Source organism: Triturus cristatus, chromosome 4_1 (genome assembly GCF_964204655.1).
Source record: "Triturus cristatus chromosome 4_1, aTriCri1.1, whole genome shotgun sequence".
NCBI lineage: Eukaryota > Metazoa > Chordata > Amphibia > Caudata > Salamandridae > Triturus > Triturus cristatus.
In genome coordinates this window covers 731653788-731677857 of record NC_140585.1, presented here as the reverse complement: position 1 = coordinate 731677857, position 24070 = coordinate 731653788, and the positions used below count along the sequence as shown (strand labels likewise).

Below are 24070 nucleotides of genomic sequence, written 5' to 3'. Positions count from 1 at the left end.
AGCAATTGGCATTGTAGATTACAATGCCTTTTATTAATGTGTTGGTTTTTTAAACAAATAAATAAAAGGCATTGTCATTTCTAATGCCAATAGCTCATACTCTAGTAAATGCGAGACCTATTGCATTGTAAATGCTTGTTTGATTTTGCGGATGTCCTCTTAGGGAATTGTTTTTGAAACATTATTGGGATGACAGGGGGGCAGTTTATTCTCGAGCTTAGTGGGGAATTACCAGCCGGGTTGTCCGGAGTTAGGGGTACCGACTGGTTGCTCTTTAGGATGTCCTCGCACTCGTTGATTAGAGTATCTATCCTATTGAGGACACAATTGCTGCCTGGGTGTTTTAGAGTCTTCCTGACCCTTTTTCCTTTTGTTGCTCGGCTACCCCTTCTTCCTCCAGTGCCTTCCCTAAGGGTCAACTAATGCCAAAAATAACCAGAGTGCTGATAATAAATAAGCCTGTGCCCTCCCGCAAAAGAACGCAACCAGTGTGAACCAATGTAATAGAAATACAAAAATAGTTCCCGATAACTCGGAGGAAACAAGGCCATCAAAGTCAATGAAGCGAGTCCATTAGATAACCGGTTATTGGCAGCAAACACAGCATAATAGAACGATGTTTAATGTCCGGAGCAGTCCCAGAGGCAAATACAAAGGGGGTGGCCCTGCCCTGCCTCTTCCTGTCAATGACTGGCAAGAATGGGCCCGGGCGTGCCGCGGGGGGAGAGGCAGCGCTTTAAGCGCGATGGCAAAACAAGCGCCTCCCCCTCACTGGTGGCAGCTGCGGCAGGAGCAGGGGATGCTGGTACTAGTAGTCCCCTATTGAGGCGATATGTGCCCTGAAGAGTTGGCGGCGCTACCGTGGATGTGCCCTGGGACTGCAGTTTGAAGCGGTGACCCCCTGCCGACAAGGGGGAAGTGATTAAAAACTGCAGGAATTTATTATGCCATGCATCTGACAAATAGAATGTGTCAAGAAGGTTAATAGGGAACGAGGTTTAGTAATTCCTGTGGAACCAGTGGAAACTAGCTCTGGTTGTCAGGTAAGATTTAGGTTGCTGCCCAGTATAATGTAGTCAGTTCGGTATTGGCTGATTTGAGAGGATATGTTGATAAAGAAATCAGGGGAGTCGGTGTTTGGTGGATATACATTGAGCAGCAACACTGTCTGACCTGGCAACTTTCTCATCTCAAACAAATATTGTCCGAGGCAGTCCATATCAGCTGAAAGGGGACACTGCTATGTATCTTGCTATGTACCAAGTGAATAGGAACTATAGTTAGAGAATTAACAATGAATACCTCATGAGGATGCATAATTGCAATCTGGTCCAGGAGATAGATGTGTTTCCTGGAGGAAGGCCATTTGAACCCCGTGGAGGCGTAACTAAGCTATGACCGGTTTCCTTTTTAGGGAATTATTCAAACCTCTGATGTTCCATATCATGCAGTATAGTGGAAATACTGTGTGAGATCGAAATAGCATACAAGTATAAATTGTAAGGGTAAACCTGTCACTACATACCATGGCAATAGAAGAGCTTCAGCATGGAGTAGCAAAAAAAAAAACAACTGTACCCCCTCCCACTCCATCTGAAACAAAGGCTGGAGAACCCAAGTAGCCATGAGAGAAAATACAACTACAAAAATGGTGGTATATGCCATAGCAGGGTGACAACGCCCGGAGGAGCAAAGCCCAGGAAGAGCAATAAGTATATAATGCTAAGAGTCGAGTCATCAAACAAGTGAGCAACTAATGAGCATAGAGAAAAAAAACAATGCAATACTATGTGGATCAAAAGGCATGTACCAATGGTGGGACAACACATCTGAAAACTATGGAAGGGTGACCATATTCATAAGTCAGCAAAGTGCGTAGGGCAAGTTACGGCGGACCTTCGCTAAGTGGGAATTTGCCAGTCATGCATCTTACAAAATTGTACAGCATCCGCGGGTGTGTTGGGAAAAACAAGTGACGACCACCAAGTTTCACCCGGAGACGTGCAGGATAGGGCATTCCATATTTTAGCCCCATCTTTTGGAGGGTACGTTTAATGTCTCTGATTTTGCGACAAGCTTCTTGAACCATTGGTGTATAGTCTGTAAAAAGTGAGATTGTGGATCCTTGATATTGCAGCGAACCTTTGCCTCGGCCCAATTGTAGTGCAGTGTCACGATCTCTAAAATGTAGGAGCCTAGCAATAATCTGCTGCAGTGGTACCCCTGGGACAGGCCCGGGACCAGCTGTTCAATGTGCCCTTTCAACCATATAGGTATCAATAAAAGACTTCCCGTCAAATAGCTCCGCTAAAAGATGTTCCTCAAAGACAACCATAAGTCCTGTGTTGGTGGATTCCAAAATGGCAGGTATACGGATATTATTGCAGCGGGATCTCGCCTCCAAGTCCTCGTTTCTAGCTGCAGTGATTTATTTAGGAGATTCTGTGCTCCCCACCATTGAGCCTCACATTATGACGGTTGTCGTTCAGACATGGCATCAAAACATTGTGTTGGAGCAGTGATACTCTAAGCACAACCTGGGGGCGCATGCGGCCCTCCTGACCTTTGCATGTGGCCCTTTGGGCAACAGCAGCACTGGGCTGCTGTTTACTGGACTAACATTGTAAAATGTTAAATAAATCGCAAGCATTTATTTAAAGGTTAATTTCAGTTAAACAATGGTGTACTAGGGTGTACTGCACCCCAGGTTACTCAGTTCCACATTGTGCAATTCAGTTTAGCCACTAGATGTACATGCTTTGCTTCCCATGCACCCACTATACCTCCCTCCTACCCCCACTTCCACCACCCTGTTTGCATTAGTGCGGCCCTCGATCACACCAAAGACCAAAGTTTTCGCCCCCCTGGATAATGTTTGCGAGTACCCTTATGTTAGAGTCCTGAAAGCGGGCTTGAAGTTTGGTCATAATCGTGGCAATGCCATCTGATGGGCGGTCGGCCATTGTATGTTCTGAGTTGCTAGTGGAGTCAGAGGGCGAACGTTAACGGCATGGAGTCTTAACTGGTTCGAAGGTGATTTGTTTTTGCTAGAGATCTCTGCGTGCCATTGTAGTGTGTACACAGTGTCGGAAAAAGAAAGTGTGATGGAACCAAATGCAGGAACTGGTAGCACAATTGAGAGCAGCCAAAGGAGAGGTGGCAGTAGGGAATAGCCTGGCAGAAAAGCTGAGGTGACTAGAGGAGGAGGAGTGTCACTGGATGGGGTTAATCCAAGCACGAGCTACTGCATTTAATTCAGTTGGGCAATATAGTTAAAACAATGTGTAGAGAAGCACCTCAAAATGCTGAGCCACGTGTAGAGGCTCGCACAGACTGCCGCCAGCGCTGTGGATTGTAGGGTGACAGCAGATGGAGGAAGAGGGAAGAGTTCACCAGCTACAGAGGCTCACTGTTAGTCACTCAAGGCCACACTGATGGTGTAGCAAAAGAGGAGCCCCTAAGCAGCCCGAGCAGGTGTGAGTGCAGGAGGGAGGCCAGTAAGTTAGCGGCCGCACAGTGGATTATGGGCAATGTCCGGTTGATGCAGCAAATTGTGGCACAACAAGGGAGGCAGGGCAGTACAGGATAATGCAGCGGTGCAGTATATGGCGGCCTAGTCATAGCCACCGCACTTATTCAAGACTCGACTCCTCACCTCTGTGCAGGGCCGTCGTCCCGCGATCAGCAGGCACCGGTCCAGCCTCCAAGGCCTGAGATAGTCTTGGCGGGCCGCTCCGCCTGTCAAGTCCAGCCAGGAGCCTCAAAGGAATGGCGGTTCTGCAGCGAGCCTAGACACAAGCCACATGCCGGCAGGGGTGTGGAAATTTTTCCAAAATCTACTTGGCCAAGGGACAAAATGTTTCACCGATCTACTTGTCCTGGGAAGGTAACTGCTTGCCCCGCCTATTCCATAAATTACTATGGGAGGTCTTCACGAAGAGAACCTGCACTGCAATCAGTGCAACATACTTTGCAATATATATTTCAAGTGCAAGTCCAATTATGCAATGCATTGTCATGCACTCTTAAATGCAACTGTTGTAGGGTGGCTGTACAGCATGCGTGCAGATGTGTCAGTGTGCATTGCACCCAATTATCAACTAATTTGCATGTAAAACATTTTCATATTAAGAGAAATAGTACCTAAAGGCAGAGTGCAGACTTATAATTTACTACATTTCTGGAAGTGTTTTTGGCACAGACAAGACTGTCGAAATATGAACCTGTAGGATAGAAGGGTGTTCATCATAAGACGAACTCATAGCTGTCCAGCTTCAAAAATACTCAGATGTGATGCTCTGATAAACTTGTGAATGGGAATAGCTGCACTTCTTGGCAGAGCTTACGAACGGTTCATGGGGCAGCAAAATCAAGTAGCAGATGTGCTGCGGCTCACTGAGGCAGGATACTTAAGTACAAATACACAAGAGGCAGTAATAGGCAGTTAAATAAATCTCTCCTTTTACACTTCTGATCAGGTATGGTGTGTTTATATTATTGGGCACTCACCGCTACATCTCTACATTCTTCTCCCACACAAAGAGCATATGCAGCACTGGCAGTAGCAGTACAGGGTTCTCTCTTGCATATAGTAATGGCAGCAGCTGAGTAAGCTACCCTAACATGAAAAAGTGCAGCTCACCAATTGATGTTCAAGTTTGTCTCTCTCAGATCTGTAGGACATGTAGCAGCAGTGATATCTTTATACTCACAAAGCTGGAAAGCAAGCGTTAGTCTCAGAGAAGGGAAGGAGTGTTAGTTTGAAAAGACAGTAAATCTAGAAGTGCAGAGCTGAGCATCATTGAGACGGGGGCTAGTGAGTAACTGCAACCACTCAGCATTCCATGTCACACCTAGCAAGGATGCCCAGGCTCAGTCACAGTAGAGTTGGAAACTTTGTCCTGACCTCTTGGATAGTCAAATGGTATCTGGTGAATGAAGTTTGTTTATTCTTCAGCGGATTTAGATCCAATAATAGCTGAACAAACACCCAAAGCGCCACTACTTTATTTTACTTTCCTCTCATGACATATCAGGGCTGGTGGCTTAGTGGACTAATGCGTCCACTGTAGGGCTCTGTGTTTAACCTCATGGTCACAGGTTCAAATCCTGCTGGGTCCACTCAGCCTTTCATCCTTCTGAGGTCGATAAAATTAGTAACATTGAGTTGGGTAACAATAAACAAATGTTATTCAGTGTGAAGATACCCTTCTGGGTGAACATGTGCTTTAAAAATGCACGTTAGGTTATCAAGCCAGGACACAGGCGTAAACACTGAGGCACTTTCCCTGCACCTCTTGCACTGCATGTGGTATAAAGTCCGAGTTCAGGATTCTTTCCTTTCACCTTTAAAACTGGGAAAGCTTCAGAATCTGCTTCATCTGTGAAAGGAAAGCACCATGCTTGTCGTATGGGCATTTATTTTTTGCAAAGGTATTGGTGTGCTTTTCATGAGCACCAGTTACATTACACAAGGTCATGAGCATTTGTTTTTAGGACAGAGCAGATTAAGTGATCTGCCCAGAATCTCAGGATGTTTAGCAATGGTGAGACTTGAACCTGGTCCCCAAGGTTCAAAGTCGGCAGCTCTGGCTGTAACTGGGGGGTTGGGAGCTGGGTGGGTATGTGTGTGTGAAGGGCATAGGGATGGTGGTTGGTAAAATGGTGGGGCAGTCCCACTCTCTCTTTAAAAAAAGGGGACTCTTTGCTCCCTTCTTTCAGTCTGGAGTCTATGACAGGAGGCCCTCCGCCTACCTCTTCTCCTGCCCTGCTCTCCAAAACCCATGGCAGCAAGTCCTGAATACTGTATTCAGAGGGCAGTGTGAGTGCAGCAGTGGTATCAGGCACAGCCTGCGAGCTGTCTGCTCAGTGGTTGAAGCGCATTAAAAAACAGTATGGGAACTGTGATGCTGCATGAAAAGGGGGAGGCAGTGTTAGAGAGCCTGTAAGGGGGGGGGGGGGGGTCAAAGTAGTGGCTAAAAAATACAAATATTCTCTAAATTTTTGTGGTCTTTCACCTTCAGGTAACTACATGTATAATAATGGACAGCTTTAGTTGAAATGAAAGTTACGTTAATCAGTGGGATATTATGAAACCTCTATTAGTTCATGCACTGACCAACCCATTAACATTTAGCACAACAGGCAGGAATCTCTCTGACAGACCGTCCTAGGCACTGGCACCCACATGTGCAGACTGCACATGCATCTCTATGGAACGGTGACTGTGCAGGTTTTGCTGCAGAGTTCTGATGCTAGCCACAAGCATCCATCTTGCAGGACACTCATCTCCACCAACTGTCAAAAGAGCCGGGCCAGCCCTGGATTACTTGGGGTAGAGGTGGAGGCTGTGAGATGCCTGTACACAGGGTCTCTGCTGAAGGAGGTTCTGGTCACCGCAGGTGAAGGGGGCAATGATTCAGCTCTTTATCTGCAGGGGCCTGTCCTGGAGGCTTTGATTCCACCTAGTAGTGACACTGAACCAGTGACAATGTGGGCTTATGACCCTGAGATCCCTGAAAATCATTTCTGTAGTCAGAATGAAAAATAATGTGGATGGGCGAGTGCAGGCATCGAGAGGGATTTTGGGCTGGGAATGAGGTTGAGGGGCAGCAATAGGGGGGAGAACAACAGTCTAAACAGTCTTAATGTACCTCTAACGTATCCAAGCATTGAGCCCACTTTGTCTAAATAGAGCTTGAGAAAATCTGATCACGTCACAGGCAAACTGACACTTTCAGATTACAGCCTCCATTCCCTATAAGAAGACAGCTAAGGAGGTCGAGAGTATGCTGCAGTGATTGGTTTGTAACCTAAGTGCCATAGATATGAGTATGGTAGTTTGGTAGGCTTTTGCACCTGCTACCACATACAAGGTAAAAAGACACCTGCAGTTCCCCTGCTCCGACCCCAGTGGCTTAGATCATAGGAGGGGGATTTGGGGAGGAAGAGACAGGGCCGATGCGCTTGCAGCACATGGCTGCAGGCAGCACTCACGATCCTCACGAGCCAAGCAGTTTTTCAAAAGGTAGTTAAACAGACACATGTTACAAAAAATAGCAGGAAAGAGAGCATGAAACATGGGCCTGTGAGAGAAAAATAAGGCGAGGGAGAGTGAATGAGACGGATAGTGTTAACTCATGTCACAGTGTGTGCAATGTGAGGCACACACACTCTATTAGGCCACCAATGAATGAGTGTCTGAGACATGAGACTGATTCGGGACCCTGGAATTTCAACATCTTTTTGTCTTTACATATATTATGTAACAGCACACAGCGGCTCACTGTTCACCACCTTAAATCTCATACGGGCAAAAAGTAGACAAATTTGATCAGGCACTTTGCAGGTAACAGATAGCAGCTTCTGTCCCGAAAGGAAATTAATATAAATCACCCATCCGCCCCATCAATTATTTTTTTTTTTTAAGTTCTTGGTAGTTTAATATTTACTTGCTGACAGCTCCTTATTCCTCAAATTCTTTATCTTTATGGTGCACACAGCCAGGTCTTCTGTGAGTTGTGCCTGGCTTTTTCTCCTCAAGTTTAGGGTTATTCCTCTCCTCAGTTGGAAGTCCAGCAGCTCTTCCTTTAGGGCAGGAAACAACGATAGTATTTTGAGTGTCCGAGGCTATGTCTGAGCCTTGAATCACCCGTTCGGAGGTGGGATCCAGTGCTCCTTCCAAATCCACAGTGAGTACGACAAACTGGCTCCGGGAGACCAATCTATCCAGTTCTAGGGGGCATTGGAGGGAAGCTGTCTTCATCTGTTTGCTGCTCTTGCCCCAATCGCCATCCAGTTCTGGTGTGTAATGGAGCCGGCCTGTTTTTCTTCGCCCTGCAATCATTGTTTTCATTACACAACTGCAGAATGAGGCATCCGAGGCCGAACTGTTTGTGGATTACCGTGGGGCAAGGAGGGCGAGGAGGCGACCCGCGAGGAGGTGCAGCACTCTGGCTGGGGCGGTACGGGAAGGAAGTGAATGGGAGGGAGGGAGAGGGAAGATGGAGAGAGAAGAGGAAGAGAGAGCAGACAGGGACAGCAGATAAAGAGAGAGCTAGTGAAAAGGAGGAGAGAGGGGCAAAACAGAGAGAGGGAGAGGGGCTAACGCGAAGAGGAAGAGAGACAGACAGGGGGAGCAGATTCAGAGAGTGAGTAAAAAGCAGAAGAGAGAGTAAGAAAGCCGTCCCATCACTCCACCAGCTGTAATGAGCAATACAGGGTAAAACAAACATATTGCTCATTTGCTATAATGCTACCGTGTGGTGTAGCTGAGACACTGATCACCGGAATTTGAAATATTTTCAACCCGATACAATTCTTTAACGCCACATTTAGTATAATATGAGCCGTTGCATAGCAGAGCTCCACTTACACAACAGACCACTCCAAACCCCAAGTTAGCGCGCTCGGTTTTCTTTCCTGGATTCTGAACTGAGCACTAGCATAATACCGTTATTGTCACTGCAATCCGTTGAGCTCTCGGCGGGATCTTTGCATTTTTTTTCCTTCGCGAGCAGAGAGAATAAAGTTAACTGTACTCCTACACCCCGCCCCCTGGTGCCGCAAGCTCACTCGGCATTAACCGGGTAACATTAATGCCAGCCACCCTTTCTCCTCACCTCTATCTCGGGTCACGCCACCAGCACCGAAATATTTCTGCTACCCTCATGTTAAAATTGAGACAGCTTCCTCGTGGTTCTGCATGTCCACCCCATTAAGCTTGAGAAAGCGAGACTACCGCTTATTGAGACTGACGTTTCAGTCCCCCAGCCAATCACTGGCGAGAGCCCAGTCCTGGGCTGCTAGCCAATCACAGGCCTCAAAAGTGTCTCCGGCTCTCTGGCAGCCTTTCTGATTGGCTGCGAGTCCCGAACTGCCCCCACCTGTATTATGCATGCGGTTTAATGTCTACTTGTCCATCGGACAATATAGGCATTAAATCTTCTTGCCCGTGGTAAAAATCAACATGGCTCGGGCGTCGGGCGATATGATTTCCCCACCCCTGTGCCGGGGTTTCGTCACACAGTAGGCTGGGTGTGCATCTGCAGTGCCCTGGTTATCCTCGATGCAGGTGGGTCACACCCAGGGCGCTCTCAGGAGGTAAAGCGCCATCCGGCAACCATTTGACAGAAGCACAGGCCCGACCCCGTCCTCTGGCTAACCTGCAGGCCCTGCTCCCGCAGGGCCTCCGAAGGCCGTGTCAGGATGTGGTGGGTGGATCGTCGCAGGAAAATGCCAGGTGGGAGCTGCACCCAGTGGATTTTGCCCTCAAGCATGGGTAGAATAGGGCCCGCAACAGTGATGAGCCCATAATTAAATAGTGGAGTATATGATGAAATGTCTGTTACGTGCAATGCTCGGCGGAGCATCAATGCCGTGTGGCCATCTTGCTTGGCAGCTTTGCCATGCCCCCCAAGATGACATTGTTAAAGAAGTTGGGGACAAATATATTTTCCATGGGACTAGGCCACTCATTTACTATCCAGACTTTACACAGCTTGTATAGTAAGGTAGAAGTATTTTGGTATATTTAAGAGTGCGACATAACAAAATATAGAGTTTACACTATTATGCACTCCAAAATTAAAGTTATAGTGAATTGCAAAACTCACTATATACACCAAAGCTGAGGCTGCTCCGAACTTTATTGGGAGAATATGCCTCAGGAGTGCAGGAGAAGGAAAATTGTCTAGGAGGTCTGGAGTTTTTATTGTACCATGCTAACATTGCTGTGGAGGAGAAGGGAAGGAGAATAATTTGATATGTAATCAAGACATCAAGACATTAAATGTCCTAATGTGTGCAGTTGGGGTATGTACAATTTGCTGGTGGACATTCTGTGGAAATATGGATTTTTCTGGTCAGTTATGTCCCCTATCTTGGACCCCAACGGTTCTATGTGCATGTCACAAGTACATGTATGTTCCCTCCAGTTCCAGTTATGAAGACGCAAATACATGTGCGTCCACCGTCAACATGTCCTCTGTCAGATCCGCCATGAATGGGCCGGATATTCCATTCCTAAATATGAAAGGCCACCGGCTTTATATGGCTCAGTTACTCCATGTTGCAGTCCAGGCAAGTAGGCCCTGATTCTGTCATCAAACTCTTCTTGCCCTCTGCCTCTGAAAGCTCCAGTCTGAGCCTGCATCTGTGACCATGAACTTTGTCTCATTCTCTGCGCAGCTCACGAAGCCTGACATCAGCCTATTCTCTGCCAAGAACTGTATTTCACCTTCGAATTATCTGCTTCCCCCTCAGCCGATGCATTCCTGCCTAGTAGTTTAAGTAAACATTCTTCCAGTTACCAAGCAAAAGGCCCGGCTTCTCTATCCTCACGCAAATAATTCATAGCCCTGTTACCATGGAATATTTCTACCCCCTCGCATTTAGTGTAGACACTTAGACGCTTGTACACGCACGCACAGTCAGTATAGAATAGATTCTGTCCGAGAGTCCTTCTTTTGTGGATAACATAGTTCTTTAAACATAGGATGTTAGATATGATTTGGGATTAGGTTGACTTGACCCCCCAGACTTCTTGTCTCCATACGTAGAGCTAAATGTCAAGTCCCCTTCACCCCCTAGTTACACGTCAATTACACGTCATGCTGTTGCGCGCGCATCTATGCCAAGTATTATCTTATAGATCCACCTATATGTGACATCATAACCAATTATGTTCCTTTTTACTCCTTATTACACCCATTTTTGGTTACGCAGACAAATCGTCACTTTCCTTATCAATTGTTACGCCTATTGCATTCGCTTCATTATAATGTATGTACTATAAAAGTCATTTCATGTCAATAATGCATGTACTTCACTTCCTGAACCTCCGTGGTGATGGAACTTGGAGCAACCGATTATAATCGATCACTGGAATAAAGCCCATTCCGAACCTCTAATACCACGGATTCTGCCTCTCATTTTACTGAGCTATTTTATTATGTTCCTGTATCAAATTAAGTCCAGGTAAAGGAAAATTATTTACCACATAATGGCGCCCGAACAGGGACACTTTCTCATCTCACGCGCCGGCGGTGAGTTGCAGGCCCGGTCTCCTGCCACAGCTGGACGGACAATAACGCGTACCAGCAGGATTTCCTGTAGCTCCCTCCGGTCAAGCGGGGGCGACTGAGACTGCGATCAACACCCAGACGAGGCGGTGAGAAGTGCGAAGTATCCCGACCAGAGCCTAGCTGAGAGAGCAAGATCCGAGGTATACAGAGGCCCACCAGTTTCCGAAGTCCCAAGTCGAGTCCAGTCCGGTTAAAGTCCAAGTTACCGAGGCCTTCCGTTCCCGAAGCTACCCGGTGAGTACCATTACTGGGGAGGCATTTCTGACGTGCACATAGGTTGTGCCGGTCAAGACGGGTTTGGGTACACAAATCCGGTCTGCACTGTTTTAGCAGTGTATCTGTACTGTTTAGCAGTATATCAAGTATTCCGAAGTATCTAGTTATTGTCAAGAATTAAGCTTGGTGATTAGTTATGCAGACGATCATCATTGTTGTTTCAGTTAAAGGTTTAAATGTTTAATGTTTAAATGTGTTTAAAAACGTCCTGCATATTGTGGTATGAATGGTTGTTCATTATTGTGCTTTTGTATTAAGTGTGTTCAAGATTAAGTATCTGATCAGTTGCCAATATGCCGCTCTTTTCGAAATTAAGACAGATCACTACTAGAAAAGGGGCTCTCGAAGAAGCCGTCCCTATTCCTCCTAGGGATACTCCAGGGCACTTCATGTATCATAAACATGGCTTAGACGCTATATTATTTCTTGATTTATGGGTAGACTACACCAAGGGATTACCAGAAAGTCAGAGGTGGCCCACAGCGGGAACCTGGGATGCAGAGTGCATCATGAAAGTTGAGGAAGAGTTATGGAAAAGGAAGGTCAGACAGTCACAGAAAGACGCCGTTGAGTTATGGCGTAAAGAATCCCATAGACGCACAGAAAAAGCACGTAGACAGGAAGAAAAGAATAAAGAAAGTTCAAATAAAGTTCGAGAAAATCTATTAATTGAGGAAGGTATCCGAGTGAAATCAGAACAAGTAGATAGGCAAAGAAATGCCCTTATGAATGGTATGTACCCTCTTCTAGCCGACGGATTACCTAAGGCTACTCCAGAGATACCGAAAGACTTGCCACCCCCATTATTCCCGATAAAGGTACATCCTAAGGGGCATCCTAGAACCGCAGAAGATGTTTTTCTTTCCTCGTATTTAGATGACGCAGCTCCCGAATATGCTAATTCCGTCCCACATAGACCGCATGCCAGGGAGGTTCAACGCCAAGACCCAGTACCAATATCTTTACAGCAACAGATCGAGTCACAAGTTCCGGCAAGCACATCTGTCTCTGCATCTGTTCCTACAGCTACTTCTATAGCCGTGTCCACACCTATAGTTGCTGTGTCACGTTCAACGAATCCTTTCACGCCCGACACCCCAGATGGGGCTACGGGAGGTGCTAGTAACATTTTTTCTACGCCACCCAGAATGAATAAACTTACTTTTCAAGAGTCAGCACATTCACGTACACCCAAACTCATAAGTGCCCGTACGCTGAAGGAACTTCTTATAGATTGCAGATATGACCCTGTGCCCGGTAAAGAGGACGAAATGACCCTGGCATCATTGCGTATCAGACGAGCCGCAGTGTATTTAGGAAAGTTACCAGGAATGACTGCGCATCTAGATAAAATATATCATTTTGTCCAAACAGGGCGAGATCCAGAATGTATTAATAGAGCTATGGAATACCAGAAAGTAGAGATACAGGGGGAACTGTTACGTTTCCTCATAAATTGTGTGATCAGAAATCAGGACCGACCGGGGGTAGACCCGGAAGCAATGCAAATTCTTACCAGATGGAGCCAGAATATATCAGAAGGTAGACATGATAAGAAAAATTGTATAATAGCCATGTGCCGAAAGATCCGTAAAGAAATAGAACGCCTACACGAAGAAAGATTAGAGGTAGACGAGTTCGAACAAAGCGAGGAAGAAGGGTCAGGACTGCCCACAGGACAGTCGGACACCATAGCCTATGTAGGTAGAGGAAGATCTTGTAACAGGAATAGATGTCTTACTGACTCGATACGTCCGATATGTCCAGATAATAACAGGAATTTCCAAATACCTATAATTAATATAAGGTCTAACGAGCATTCGTTCCAAACCGCCGACAAACTACTCCGAGAACGAAGGGGTTATCATTTTCTCGATTCTATGGATGAACAAGATTTAGCCAGGGCAGCTGTCCATTGGGTGGACAGTCCCGGAAAATATAGTGATGATACAGTAGTACGCACATTTTTGAATCTCACCCCAGACGAGCAGAGGTTGGTTGGGATTTATATGATTCAACAACTCATTATACTATATCGGAGTCAGCGTTCGGACCCTGGTCCCTTACCTGACATATTGACTGAATTGCTTATGAATAAATGGAGAGGTGCAGGTACTAAATTAATTAAAGAAATTCTAGAATCAAGAAAGCAGTATATTCTTTTTGTATGCGCAGAGCATGTCTCATTGCCCGTCAAGGAAAGAACCACGTATCACATGGATAGACAGAATCCCTTACGAGAAGTGCACCCAATAAAAGGCGAGGACAACGAGTTTAAGCGCGTATTTGTATATACGCCCATATCAAAAATAGAATTGTTACAAATGAAGAAAGTGGTACCCAGTCATGACAAAGATCCAGCGGGTTTTCACCGAGAAATTAAAGACATGTTACTCATGGGAGAGTATACCTATCCCGACATTATGACAATATTAAAGGTATTGATGCCTGCTGGCATTTATGAGAAACTCAAGGAAAATAGAATGGTCAGTGTTAGAAGCAGAAGAAAAGGCCCGAACTGCAGGAGCAGGACTTGGGGATAAAACTAAGGCATTACCAGGTTTATTAGTACAGGTACTGCCACGTTTATTAACTACGAAAAAGGAAGATTGGGGTACAATTTCAGCCTGTAAACAGAAGCAAGATGAAGACACTAGTGATTACTATGCCCGATTTGAAAAATGTTTTGGTATAAATAGTGGCATAAAAGCAAGTAGCGAATCATACCCACATCTGTTTGTAACAAAATTAGTAGAGAATGCCCTGCCCCCAGTAAAGAATAGAGTATTAAAATTCGAGAGTACCTGGCAAGGTAACACTCCATCACAAATGTTACAAATGTTACAGTACCATCACAATAGAATTAGAGAGGAACAAGAACATGAACACAGACGCATGAAAGACACGAAAATGAAAATGCTAGTTTCCCAGACGGTTCCAGCTGAAGGACATAAAAAGGGTATGACACATTCCGATTCAGCAGGACCTGTAAAAGGGACATGCAATTATTGTAAAAAGCCAGGTCATTATGTACACGATTGTCCAGTTTTAAAACATAATATCGCCATAGGTAAAACACAAGAAAGACCACGGCCATTTAGACAAGAGCAGAATGAACAAGGAGCTCTACAGCATGCCCAGGCCATGCCAGCCGCACAACAGCCAATACAGTTTGTGCCAGCTGCACCACCGTTGCCTGTTGCTGCCACACAGACAACAACACGACAAATGTATCAGACCGCACAGTATGAATATCCTGAGTATCAGCGTTACGCATGAACTAGCCTAGAGAGGGAAGTTGACTTACCCCTTATTGAAATACCAGTAGATCAAGAAGGACCTTATGTACATAGTAAATTATTAGGCCAAGATAGAAAATTTTTACTGGATACAGGGGCAAGTCGAACGACCATAAAACGTAGTGAAGTTCCAGGGGCACCCCTCTCAGGCTCACAGAATATTTCCCTTGGTTTTTCAGGAAAACCTATTGTTAATGAAGTATCACAGCCACTTCCACTTACGATAGGGCCTCTGACCCGAACTACAGATTTATTGCTTACTAAATCATGTCCAGAAAACTTGCTAGGAATAAAAACGTTGAAAGCTCTAGGAGCCATAATATGTTGTTCTCCGGAAGGAGTAAGGTTGTTTTTACGTGATTTTAAAGGTCACTATGTGTCCAGAGACATGGATCCCCGACTGCAGACTGTACCGACACATCTATGGGCGCAAGGCCCTACTGATGTTGGATGTATGAATATTACACCATATCGAGTCACATTAAAGGCAGGAGTGGTGCTACCACGAATGCGACAATACAAGTTACCACCAGATGCTGTAGTGGCTTTACTGCAAATCATTGACGAGCTCATTGCCCAAGGAGTAGTTGTGGAAACAGACTCCAATGTATGTAATTCACCGATAATTCCGATTCTTAAACGAACAGATCCAAAGGCCCCGCCAGTCTATCGATTGGTTATTGATCTGCGCGAGTTAAACAAATGCATTGTGCCACAATTTCCTGTGGTCCCAGATATCTCGTCATTACTGACAGCCATTGATTCCGAAGCAACATTCTTTACTGTAATTGATCTCAAGAATGCCTTTTTCAGCGTCCCAATAGATCCGGAGAGCCAATATTTGTTCGGATTTAGTTTAAATGGGCGTAGCTTTAAATTCTCACGCGCACCTCAGGGGTTTACAGAAAGCCCCAGCATCTATAGCCAAGCACTGAAACGAGAACTTGACAGTATCCACATGCCAGTTAACACTGCTCTGCTTCAATACGTCGATGATCTGTTGATCACCGCGAGAAGTGAACGAGAATGTGAAAAAGCATCACTGATAGTTTTACAATTTCTAGCCGAAAAGGGGCACAAGGTGTCCCCTTCTAAGCTGCAATTCTGTGTCCAGCGAGTTATTTATCTTGGACACTCGCTGTCCAAGGAGGGAAGGCAGCTTACACCTGACCGCATTCAGTTAATAGCTAACATGCCAATACCCAAGACGCAAAAGGAGGTGCGGGCGTTCATAGGTCTCACTTCATATTGTAGGCAGTGGATCCCTCAGTATGCATTTCTAGCAAAACCACTCATTCAGTTGACAACACAGGAAGCAGCCACATCGACTGTTCTCCCTTGGACTCAGGAACATACACAAGCTTTTGAAAGCCTAAAGAAAGCTTTATGTCAGGCACCTGTCTTAGCAACACCATGTTACAGAAAACAGTTTACACTCTTTGTTACAGAACGCGAAGGTACTGCTTTGTCAGTACTCACACAGGAACAAGCAGGAGCGTACAAACCATGTGCTTATTTTTCTAGTACATTAGATCCCGTAGCTCAGGCTTTGCCAGCATGCCTAAAATCAGTAGCAGCGACAGCTTTAGCAATCAGACAAAGCGATGCCATAGTGTTAGGACACCCATTGACAGTTCAAGTACCACATGCAGTAGAGGTTCTTGTAAATAGAACGCAAACACAACACTTGACTGTAGCACGACTTACAGGGTATGAACTTACATTGTTTCAGCCACATATAGAAATCAGACGCTGTAACACATTGAATCCTGCCACACTTTTGCCAGTAGCCGGAACAGACCCACTAGCTCATGACTGTATTGAAGTTATTACTATAACGACAAAACCCAGACAAGACTTAACCGATGTCCCATTGTCAGATCCAGACCTGACATTGTATGTAGATGGTTCATGTATGAGAACAAGTACAGGAGAGTTAGTGGCCGCTTACGCAGTCACAACAGATACTGAAGTCATTGAAACTAATCGTATAAATACTTTGTCAGCTCAAGCCGCAGAGCTCATCGCTCTGACACAAGCCTGTATTCAAGCCACGAATAAGAAGGTCAACATATACACTGATTCACGTTATGCATTCGGAGTTGTACATGACTTCGGCGTGCTGTGGCGAGAGAGAGGTTATTTAACTTCCCACGGTGCCCACATTCAGCACGGACCCCTTATTCATGCCTTATTAGATGCAATACATCGACCCACTGCAATAGGAATTATGAAATGTAAGGCTCATACGAAGGTTACTGATATCATTTCCCAAGGCAATGATCTAGCCGACAGAACAGCTAAACAGACTGCTCAAACTCAAACCCCCGACATGACAAAGACAATAGTCCCGATGCCGACACAGTGTATGACAGTCAAAGATCCTACTCTTGACGTAATTGACATACAGACACATGCTACACCAGACGAAATAAAGAAATGGACTGAGTTAGGAGGGATCCAAACGGACCAAGGATGGATGATGAAGGAAAAATCTGTATGGTTCCTTCCTGATTCAATGGTCCAAGTTATAATTAACACTACACATAGTCCAGCACATCTCGGAGAAAAAGCTATGCTAGACAGCATTCAACACATTTGGTTCAATAAACATTTACGAGCAGCAGCAAAACAAAAAGTCCGTACCTGTATGATCTGTTGTCAGTTTAACCCAGGTAAAAGCATTCCCGTAGAGCAGGGTGGATTTCATCCTCCTGATCACCCTTTTGAAGTCCTCCAGATGGATTATATCCAGATGGAACGATGTCGAGGATTCAAATATGTTCTCGTAGTCGTCTGCGCTCTGTCCCGCTGGACGGAGGCGTACCCGGTTTCAGATTACACTGCCCCGACTACTGCCAAACAGTTGGTTCGAGAATTCTTCCCACGATACGGTTTACCACGTGTTGTCTACTCAGATAACGGCCAGCCGTTCTCATCCGAATTAATGAAACATGTTTCACTTCTGTTAGGATATCAGTGGAAATTCCACTGTGTCCGACACCCCGAGGCAGCAGGTCTCGTAGAAAGACATAATCAGATACTGAAAATCAGATTGTCCAAAATATGCAGAGAGAAAGGTGTCGACTGGATAGTAGCGTTACCAGTTGCACTCTTTTACATGAGAATGGTAGCACACTCTCGAACAGGGCTATCCCCGTATGAGGTGATCTTTGGTAGACCACCAAATATGTGGGGGACGCCTGTACCACGCAAAATAACTGATGTTGACTGTAATATGCTGACAGATTACTTGGCTTCCTTGATGTCTGCACTACAATCTTGTCGTTCACAGGTTGCTGCAGCCTTTCCCGACAACACTGAGGTGAAACCCCATGACGTAGTTCCGGGTGATCTCGTGTGTGTGAGAAATTTCGACCGAAAGACTCAGCTGGAGCCCAGGTGGAAGACACCCAAGTTGGTTCTGCTGACCACAAGGACAGCCGTGAAGATCGAGGGCCGCAAGGGCTGGATTCATTCAAGCCATATCAAGAAATTTCATGGACTATCCTCGGATATAGACATTGTGCCCTGCACTCCCTCACAGACTGATTCAAAACTTCCTTTGGTTGAAAAGACTGAAACCGAACTCTACAAAGAAAAGTTGAGGCCTAGAACGTCAGACGATTTGATTGTTTAAGTCCTCTCCTAGGTGAAGCGGTTGAATCTGTCTCTGACATGTATCCTCTAGACCTGAATCATGGACAGTCGCGAAAAATGATGAAACGACAGGCGTATTGTAAATCACTGCGTAGCCATTGCATAGTGACATTATTAATCTTGTTTTTCTTGAGTCTTTTAATAATTACTGCAAGTATATTGTTGCACATATATTACCCTATTTCAAGACATATTTACAATGTTACCGCAGAACATTCTTTTAGTGACTTACCTCCGCATGAATTATCTTATAGACTTGCGCTGCGCAATAACACTTTCATTAGTATGTTACATCATTCCCATCAGACTAGTAATGCCACCAATTGTTGGGTGTGTGGTCGGCTCCCTCCCTATCAGAATTATGAAGGAGTCCTGCCATTCTTTCCACACCCATTTACACATAATGGCTCCTGTGGAGCATGGTTTAGTTTAATCAATTCCATAGACTCAGACACAGCAGTTTACCAGGATCAGTGGGTATGGGGAAACCTGAACCTAGTTTTACTCAAGGTCTGCTACCCTGACAAGGAGGGTCGCCCCAAAAGAACAGGAACTGATCTAGAAAATGAAGTATATGGATTAGGTAATTTTACACCTAATCTCATGACTCTAAATGTCGTATCCGAAGTTGAACTAGTCTTACCCACCATGTCAGTATTCCCAGCAAAGGGTGAACTGTGTGTAAGAAAGGTTGGTTCCATACATATGGGCCATAGCAAATGCACTATTATAGTAGACTTCAGTGATCAAGGCAAATCTTCATTTAGAGCTTATCGCCACTCCTACTTTATATGTGGTCAGACTGCATATATGCGTCTACCTCTAGATTGGGATGGTACCTGCTACATTGCATTCCTTTTGCCACCTGTTTTCCTAGCTCCTCCTGATTATTATAGGAATATTCATTTAGTACACAACAGAGAGCGGAGAGATCTCCCAATTGTCGATTACACTGAAACAGCATGGGAAAAATACACAGATTTCAATAAAGGCATCTTTCCCTATATAGGTACTGTTACTAATAGTAAACTGATACGTAGATTAACTAGAACCCTTGAAGCAGTAGTGAATGAAACTATTTCCGCCCTAGGCAATTTAACAGAAGAGCAGTCTGCTATGCGGATTGTTGTGCTTCAAAATCGTCTTGTCCTTGACGTCATCCTGGCTGATAGGGGCGGAGCTTGTAGGGTCATCGGATCAAGCTGCTGCGTATTCATACCAGAAAATTCGCCATCTGTATATAAAGCCATAACTCGCCTTCATAAGATTGTAAACCAGATACACCAGAACCCAGGTACTTGGACTTGGTCCAGTTGGTTTTGGAGTATAATATCTACCCTTGGATGGAAGGTCCTATCTTTCCTAGGTATTGGCCTTCTCATACTATTCAGTTGCTGTCTATGTCTACAATGTGGACCAGCGATCTGTGGCCTGTGTGCCACATCGTGTATTCCACCACCAAGATTCCATTCGTCATGAAAGAAGAAAGAAGAACAAATGATGTTATATGAACAGATCAATGGATTGATGAAGATTGATATCTCTTAACGGGCAAGTAGGGGACAAGGAGGGAATGTGGAAATATGGATTTTTCTGGTCAGTTATGTCCCCTATCTTGGACCCCAACGGTTCTATGTGCATGTCACAAGTACATGTATGTTCCCTCCAGTTCCAGTTATGAAGACGCAAATACATGTGCGTCCACCGTCAACATGTCCTCTGTCAGATCCGCCATGAATGGGCCGGATATTCCATTCCAAAATATGAAAGGCCACCGGCTTTATATGGCTCAGTTACTCCATGTTGCAGTCCAGGCAAGTAGGCCCTGATTCTGTCATCAAACTCTTCTTGCCCTCTGCCTCTGAAAGCTCCAGTCTGAGCCTGCATCTGTGACCATGAACTTTGTCTCATTCTCTGCGCAGCTCACGAAGCCTGACATCAGCCTATTCTCTGCCAAGAACTGTATTTCACCTTCGAATTATCTGCTTCCCCCTCAGCCGATGCATTCCTGCCTAGTAGTTTAAGTAAACATTCTTCCAGTTACCAAGCAAAAGGCCCGGCTTCTCTATCCTCACGCAAATAATTCATAGCCCTGTTACCATGGAATATTTCTACCCCCTCGCATTTAGTGTAGACACTTAGACGCTTGTACACGCACGCACAGTCAGTATAGAATAGATTCTGTCCGAGAGTCCTTCTTTTGTGGATAACATAGTTCTTTAAACATAGGATGTTAGATATGATTTGGGATTAGGTTGACTTGACCCCCCAGACTTCTTGTCTCCATACGTAGAGCTAAATGTCAAGTCCCCTTCACCCCCTAGTTACACGTCAATTACACGTCATGCTGTTGCGCGCGCATCTATGCCAAGTATTATCTTATAGATCCACCTATATGTGACATCATAACCAATTATGTTCCTTTTTACTCCTTATTACACCCATTTTTGGTTACGCAGACAAATCGTCACTTTCCTTATCAATTGTTACGCCTATTGCATTCGCTTCATTATAATGTATGTACTATAAAAGTCATTTCATGTCAATAATGCATGTACTTCACTTCCTGAACCTCCGTGGTGATGGAACTTGGAGCAACCGATTATAATCGATCACTGGAATAAAGCCCATTCCGAACCTCTAATACCACGGATTCTGCCTCTCATTTTACTGAGCTATTTTATTATGTTTCTGTATCAAATTAAGTCCAGGTAAAGGAAAATTATTTACCACAGTTGATAAGGGTTGCATACAGTAGGTTGTTGCATACAATAGTTCATTGACTCTGTTCGACACGGAGTATGTCAATAAGACCCAAAGTTGTGCTCTTAGTTGTATGGATTGGGTAAAGACTGGACTAAAAGATTCAGGATGTATTTGTTCAGTCTATGATTGCTTACCACTTTGCTGTTTGGTTTTTATACTTTGATACTCGGTGAAATTTCACAGAACTTCTTAAAACAGTGATGTTTACCAATGGCTGGCAACGGCTTGTATACTTGCAAAATAGCACTTATCCCATTGGTGTCAGGGGTGGTCTCCCCCACTCTCAGCCAATTCATTCATGTCAGCTGGGCTTAAGCAGCTCTTATTATGCTTATTGGTGTAATATTGTTGGAAGACAACAGTGCCAGGTGGTCCTCCGGAACACCATTTTGCACAGGAGTGTCACTGAATGAGGGCAAAGTGCCAATCATGTCAGCATAGTGGCATATCTTCTGATTTCATGTGCACAGCTGTGCGACGGAGGTGACCACACAAGCGTCATGGACAAAATGGTTATGCAGAATCTGAGCTCCTTATTATAATTGATGGCATTTATAGATCCTGTAAATGAACTTGCTAGGGAAATGGAGTTGCTTCTGTAATCAGTGTAAAGGTGACCATGGGACCTCAGCACTTTAACAGTAATTTGGACAGTGATGCGATCATGGAACAGAGATTTCAGATTATGATAGCCAGGGATGTTAATGTCGATGCTGGCTATGAAGGGACTAGGCTCTATCATGGGATGGTCATTGGCAACTGACACATTAATATTTAGGTGAGGAAAGTGGCATAGTGGCACTTCAAGTGCTGGAAAATGTATTAAAGGTGTACAGCGAAGACACCATCTGATATGTACTGCAGATGTTTCTGTATGTGAATGATGTACTTCTTTGAGTGGAAGAATAGGTGCCAGGCAAGTATAGTGAGGAGTGGTAGGAAGTGGGGTTTGATTAAAGTGGTAGAACGGCAGTGCATTATGGGGTTTTCTATGTTAATGAAATCAGGTATCGCATAACTCTGGTATGGACCTAAGGGGAGGAGCACAAGATATAAACACATATTGTGATAACACTTAGACGAAGCAGCTCAGAACTTTTCACAGGTGTGCCTTCACTAAGCCCCATTACATTGTAGTATATGTAGTCCTTAAACTTTTTATTAATTTCAGTTTTCTTTTTTTTCAGAGATGTCCAGTCATATTATGTATTTGTTAGCTCTTGGATGATGAAAATGGAAGCCATTTTATCCAAGGAGCAGAGAATGGATACATTTGCTGAGGATCTAACAAATATATGTAACATTTTTGTTCAGGTAAGCTTCTGGGATCATCTATTTGTTCTAGAGATTATGTAAAGAATACATGATTTTTGTGTTAGTTTTCTCACTAATGGAAGCGCAAATGAAGGAGTAGCAGTACACAGCTGTGAACATAACAACACTTGTGACCCCAGTGTGATTGCATTTGTCCTTGAGGTCCAGAAGCACACCTGGATCAAATTTAACTTATGTGGTGTGACTGTCCCGGGGTCGTCCCACATGCCGGTCTGTGATGGTAAACAAGAGCTGGAAAATTAAATTTCTTGTGTTTCTCACAGTGGCACTTTTAAACACTAGCACACAAAAGTTAACATGAAATTCTGAACCGAACAGTCGGAGTCCAGCACCCAAAAAGTGCCTCATACACAAAGAGCGTAAGTGAAGTAATTTAAATAATCTACAATAAAATTCTTCCTCAATCAACATATGCACCATGTGCTTTAAGAAGTACTTCCTTTGCTGAGTAGAATGCTGTATACCCATTAATTAGTTCTCTTTTGTTTTACTGGTCAGTATTTGGGAGAATGCAGCTATCTGTCTTAATACTTAACTTATTTCTGTAGAAATGTTATTGGATTGTATTACTTTGTTAGAATGGTGAGCCGTGATCCCCTGATATTTAATTAACAACCCTAATACATTGTGATGGTTGTTTCCCCCAACACAATTGTGGTTTCTGTCATTACTGGTGACAGGATAGGGTATGGTAAAGTGTAACGTAGACCCAGCTAAACTAGACCAGAGGAGTCCAAGATAAAGAGAGTATGGTCTTGGCAAGGGACCAATGACCCAAAAGGAGAATCTCAAGGAATCCTCCGGTGTGGATGTATGTTTGTCCATTCATAATCTTTACCAGTGGGGAAAAAAGGCCTTACTTGGATTTTGGAGACGATGTGATGATGAACGTCCTCTGAGCTTGCTCAGAAATGAAGTGAAAGGGAGACTTATTTCTTCCCTGACCTTGAGTAAGGATGAGACTCACTGAGGGTTTATGGTTAAAGCTGTATCAGCTGTTTTCTATTTGAATATATATACCATCTACATGTGCACAAAATAGTTGTGGGTTACTTTTTTGTTCAGATGGGTGGGAAGCTGCTAGAACAGTACCATTTTAATCTAGACACAAAATGTGTATTGTGGAGTACCTCATGATTCGTTTTTCTCATTTATGGTTAAAGCTGTACCTGCTACTTTAGCCTACTGACTTCCTTAGGGTTGACTATGGATTTTTATAACTGTGAATTACATGCAGCTTAATCTGAAATGTAGGTATCCGATTCATACCTCCTGATCTATGTCTAGGCATTCCTGTTTTCGGTTTCTATTTTTGGTTAATTCTGGTGGGGTTTTTTCAGTGTTTTCAAGTGATTTCAATACCTTAAAAAAACAATGGTTATCGGTGGTTACACATTTTTGCTCCATTAAAAACAGAAACTGTTTTTTTCCAGTGTTTAGGGAACGTTTTGCTTTTATTATTGCTTGCTTTCTGCCCTGATAGTGCATGATATATAGACAGTGTACGTACAGTGTATACGAGGTCCAAATAAATGTTTACAACTCAAACTTATTGTAGTACACCATACAATACTACTTCAGTGAGTCTTTGGTCATTGTTACTTGCTCTTTCCTTCCCATGTAAACCTTTATCTGTGAAAAGGTCCTCTC

The 24070-nt window shown here is 44.4% G+C and overlaps 1 protein-coding gene across 1 annotated transcript in view; it reads left to right on the top strand.

Moving 5' to 3' along the window:
* The window catches only part of WASHC4 (WASH complex subunit 4), a 987939-nt gene that overhangs the window by 241921 nt on the left and 721948 nt on the right, over positions 1-24070 (top strand). Inside the window, exon 14 of the mRNA XM_085653223.1 lies at positions 22273-22399. Within this exon, the coding sequence (XP_085509349.1) occupies positions 22273-22399 (127 nt within the window). The remainder of the gene's footprint in view (positions 1-22272; positions 22400-24070) is intronic.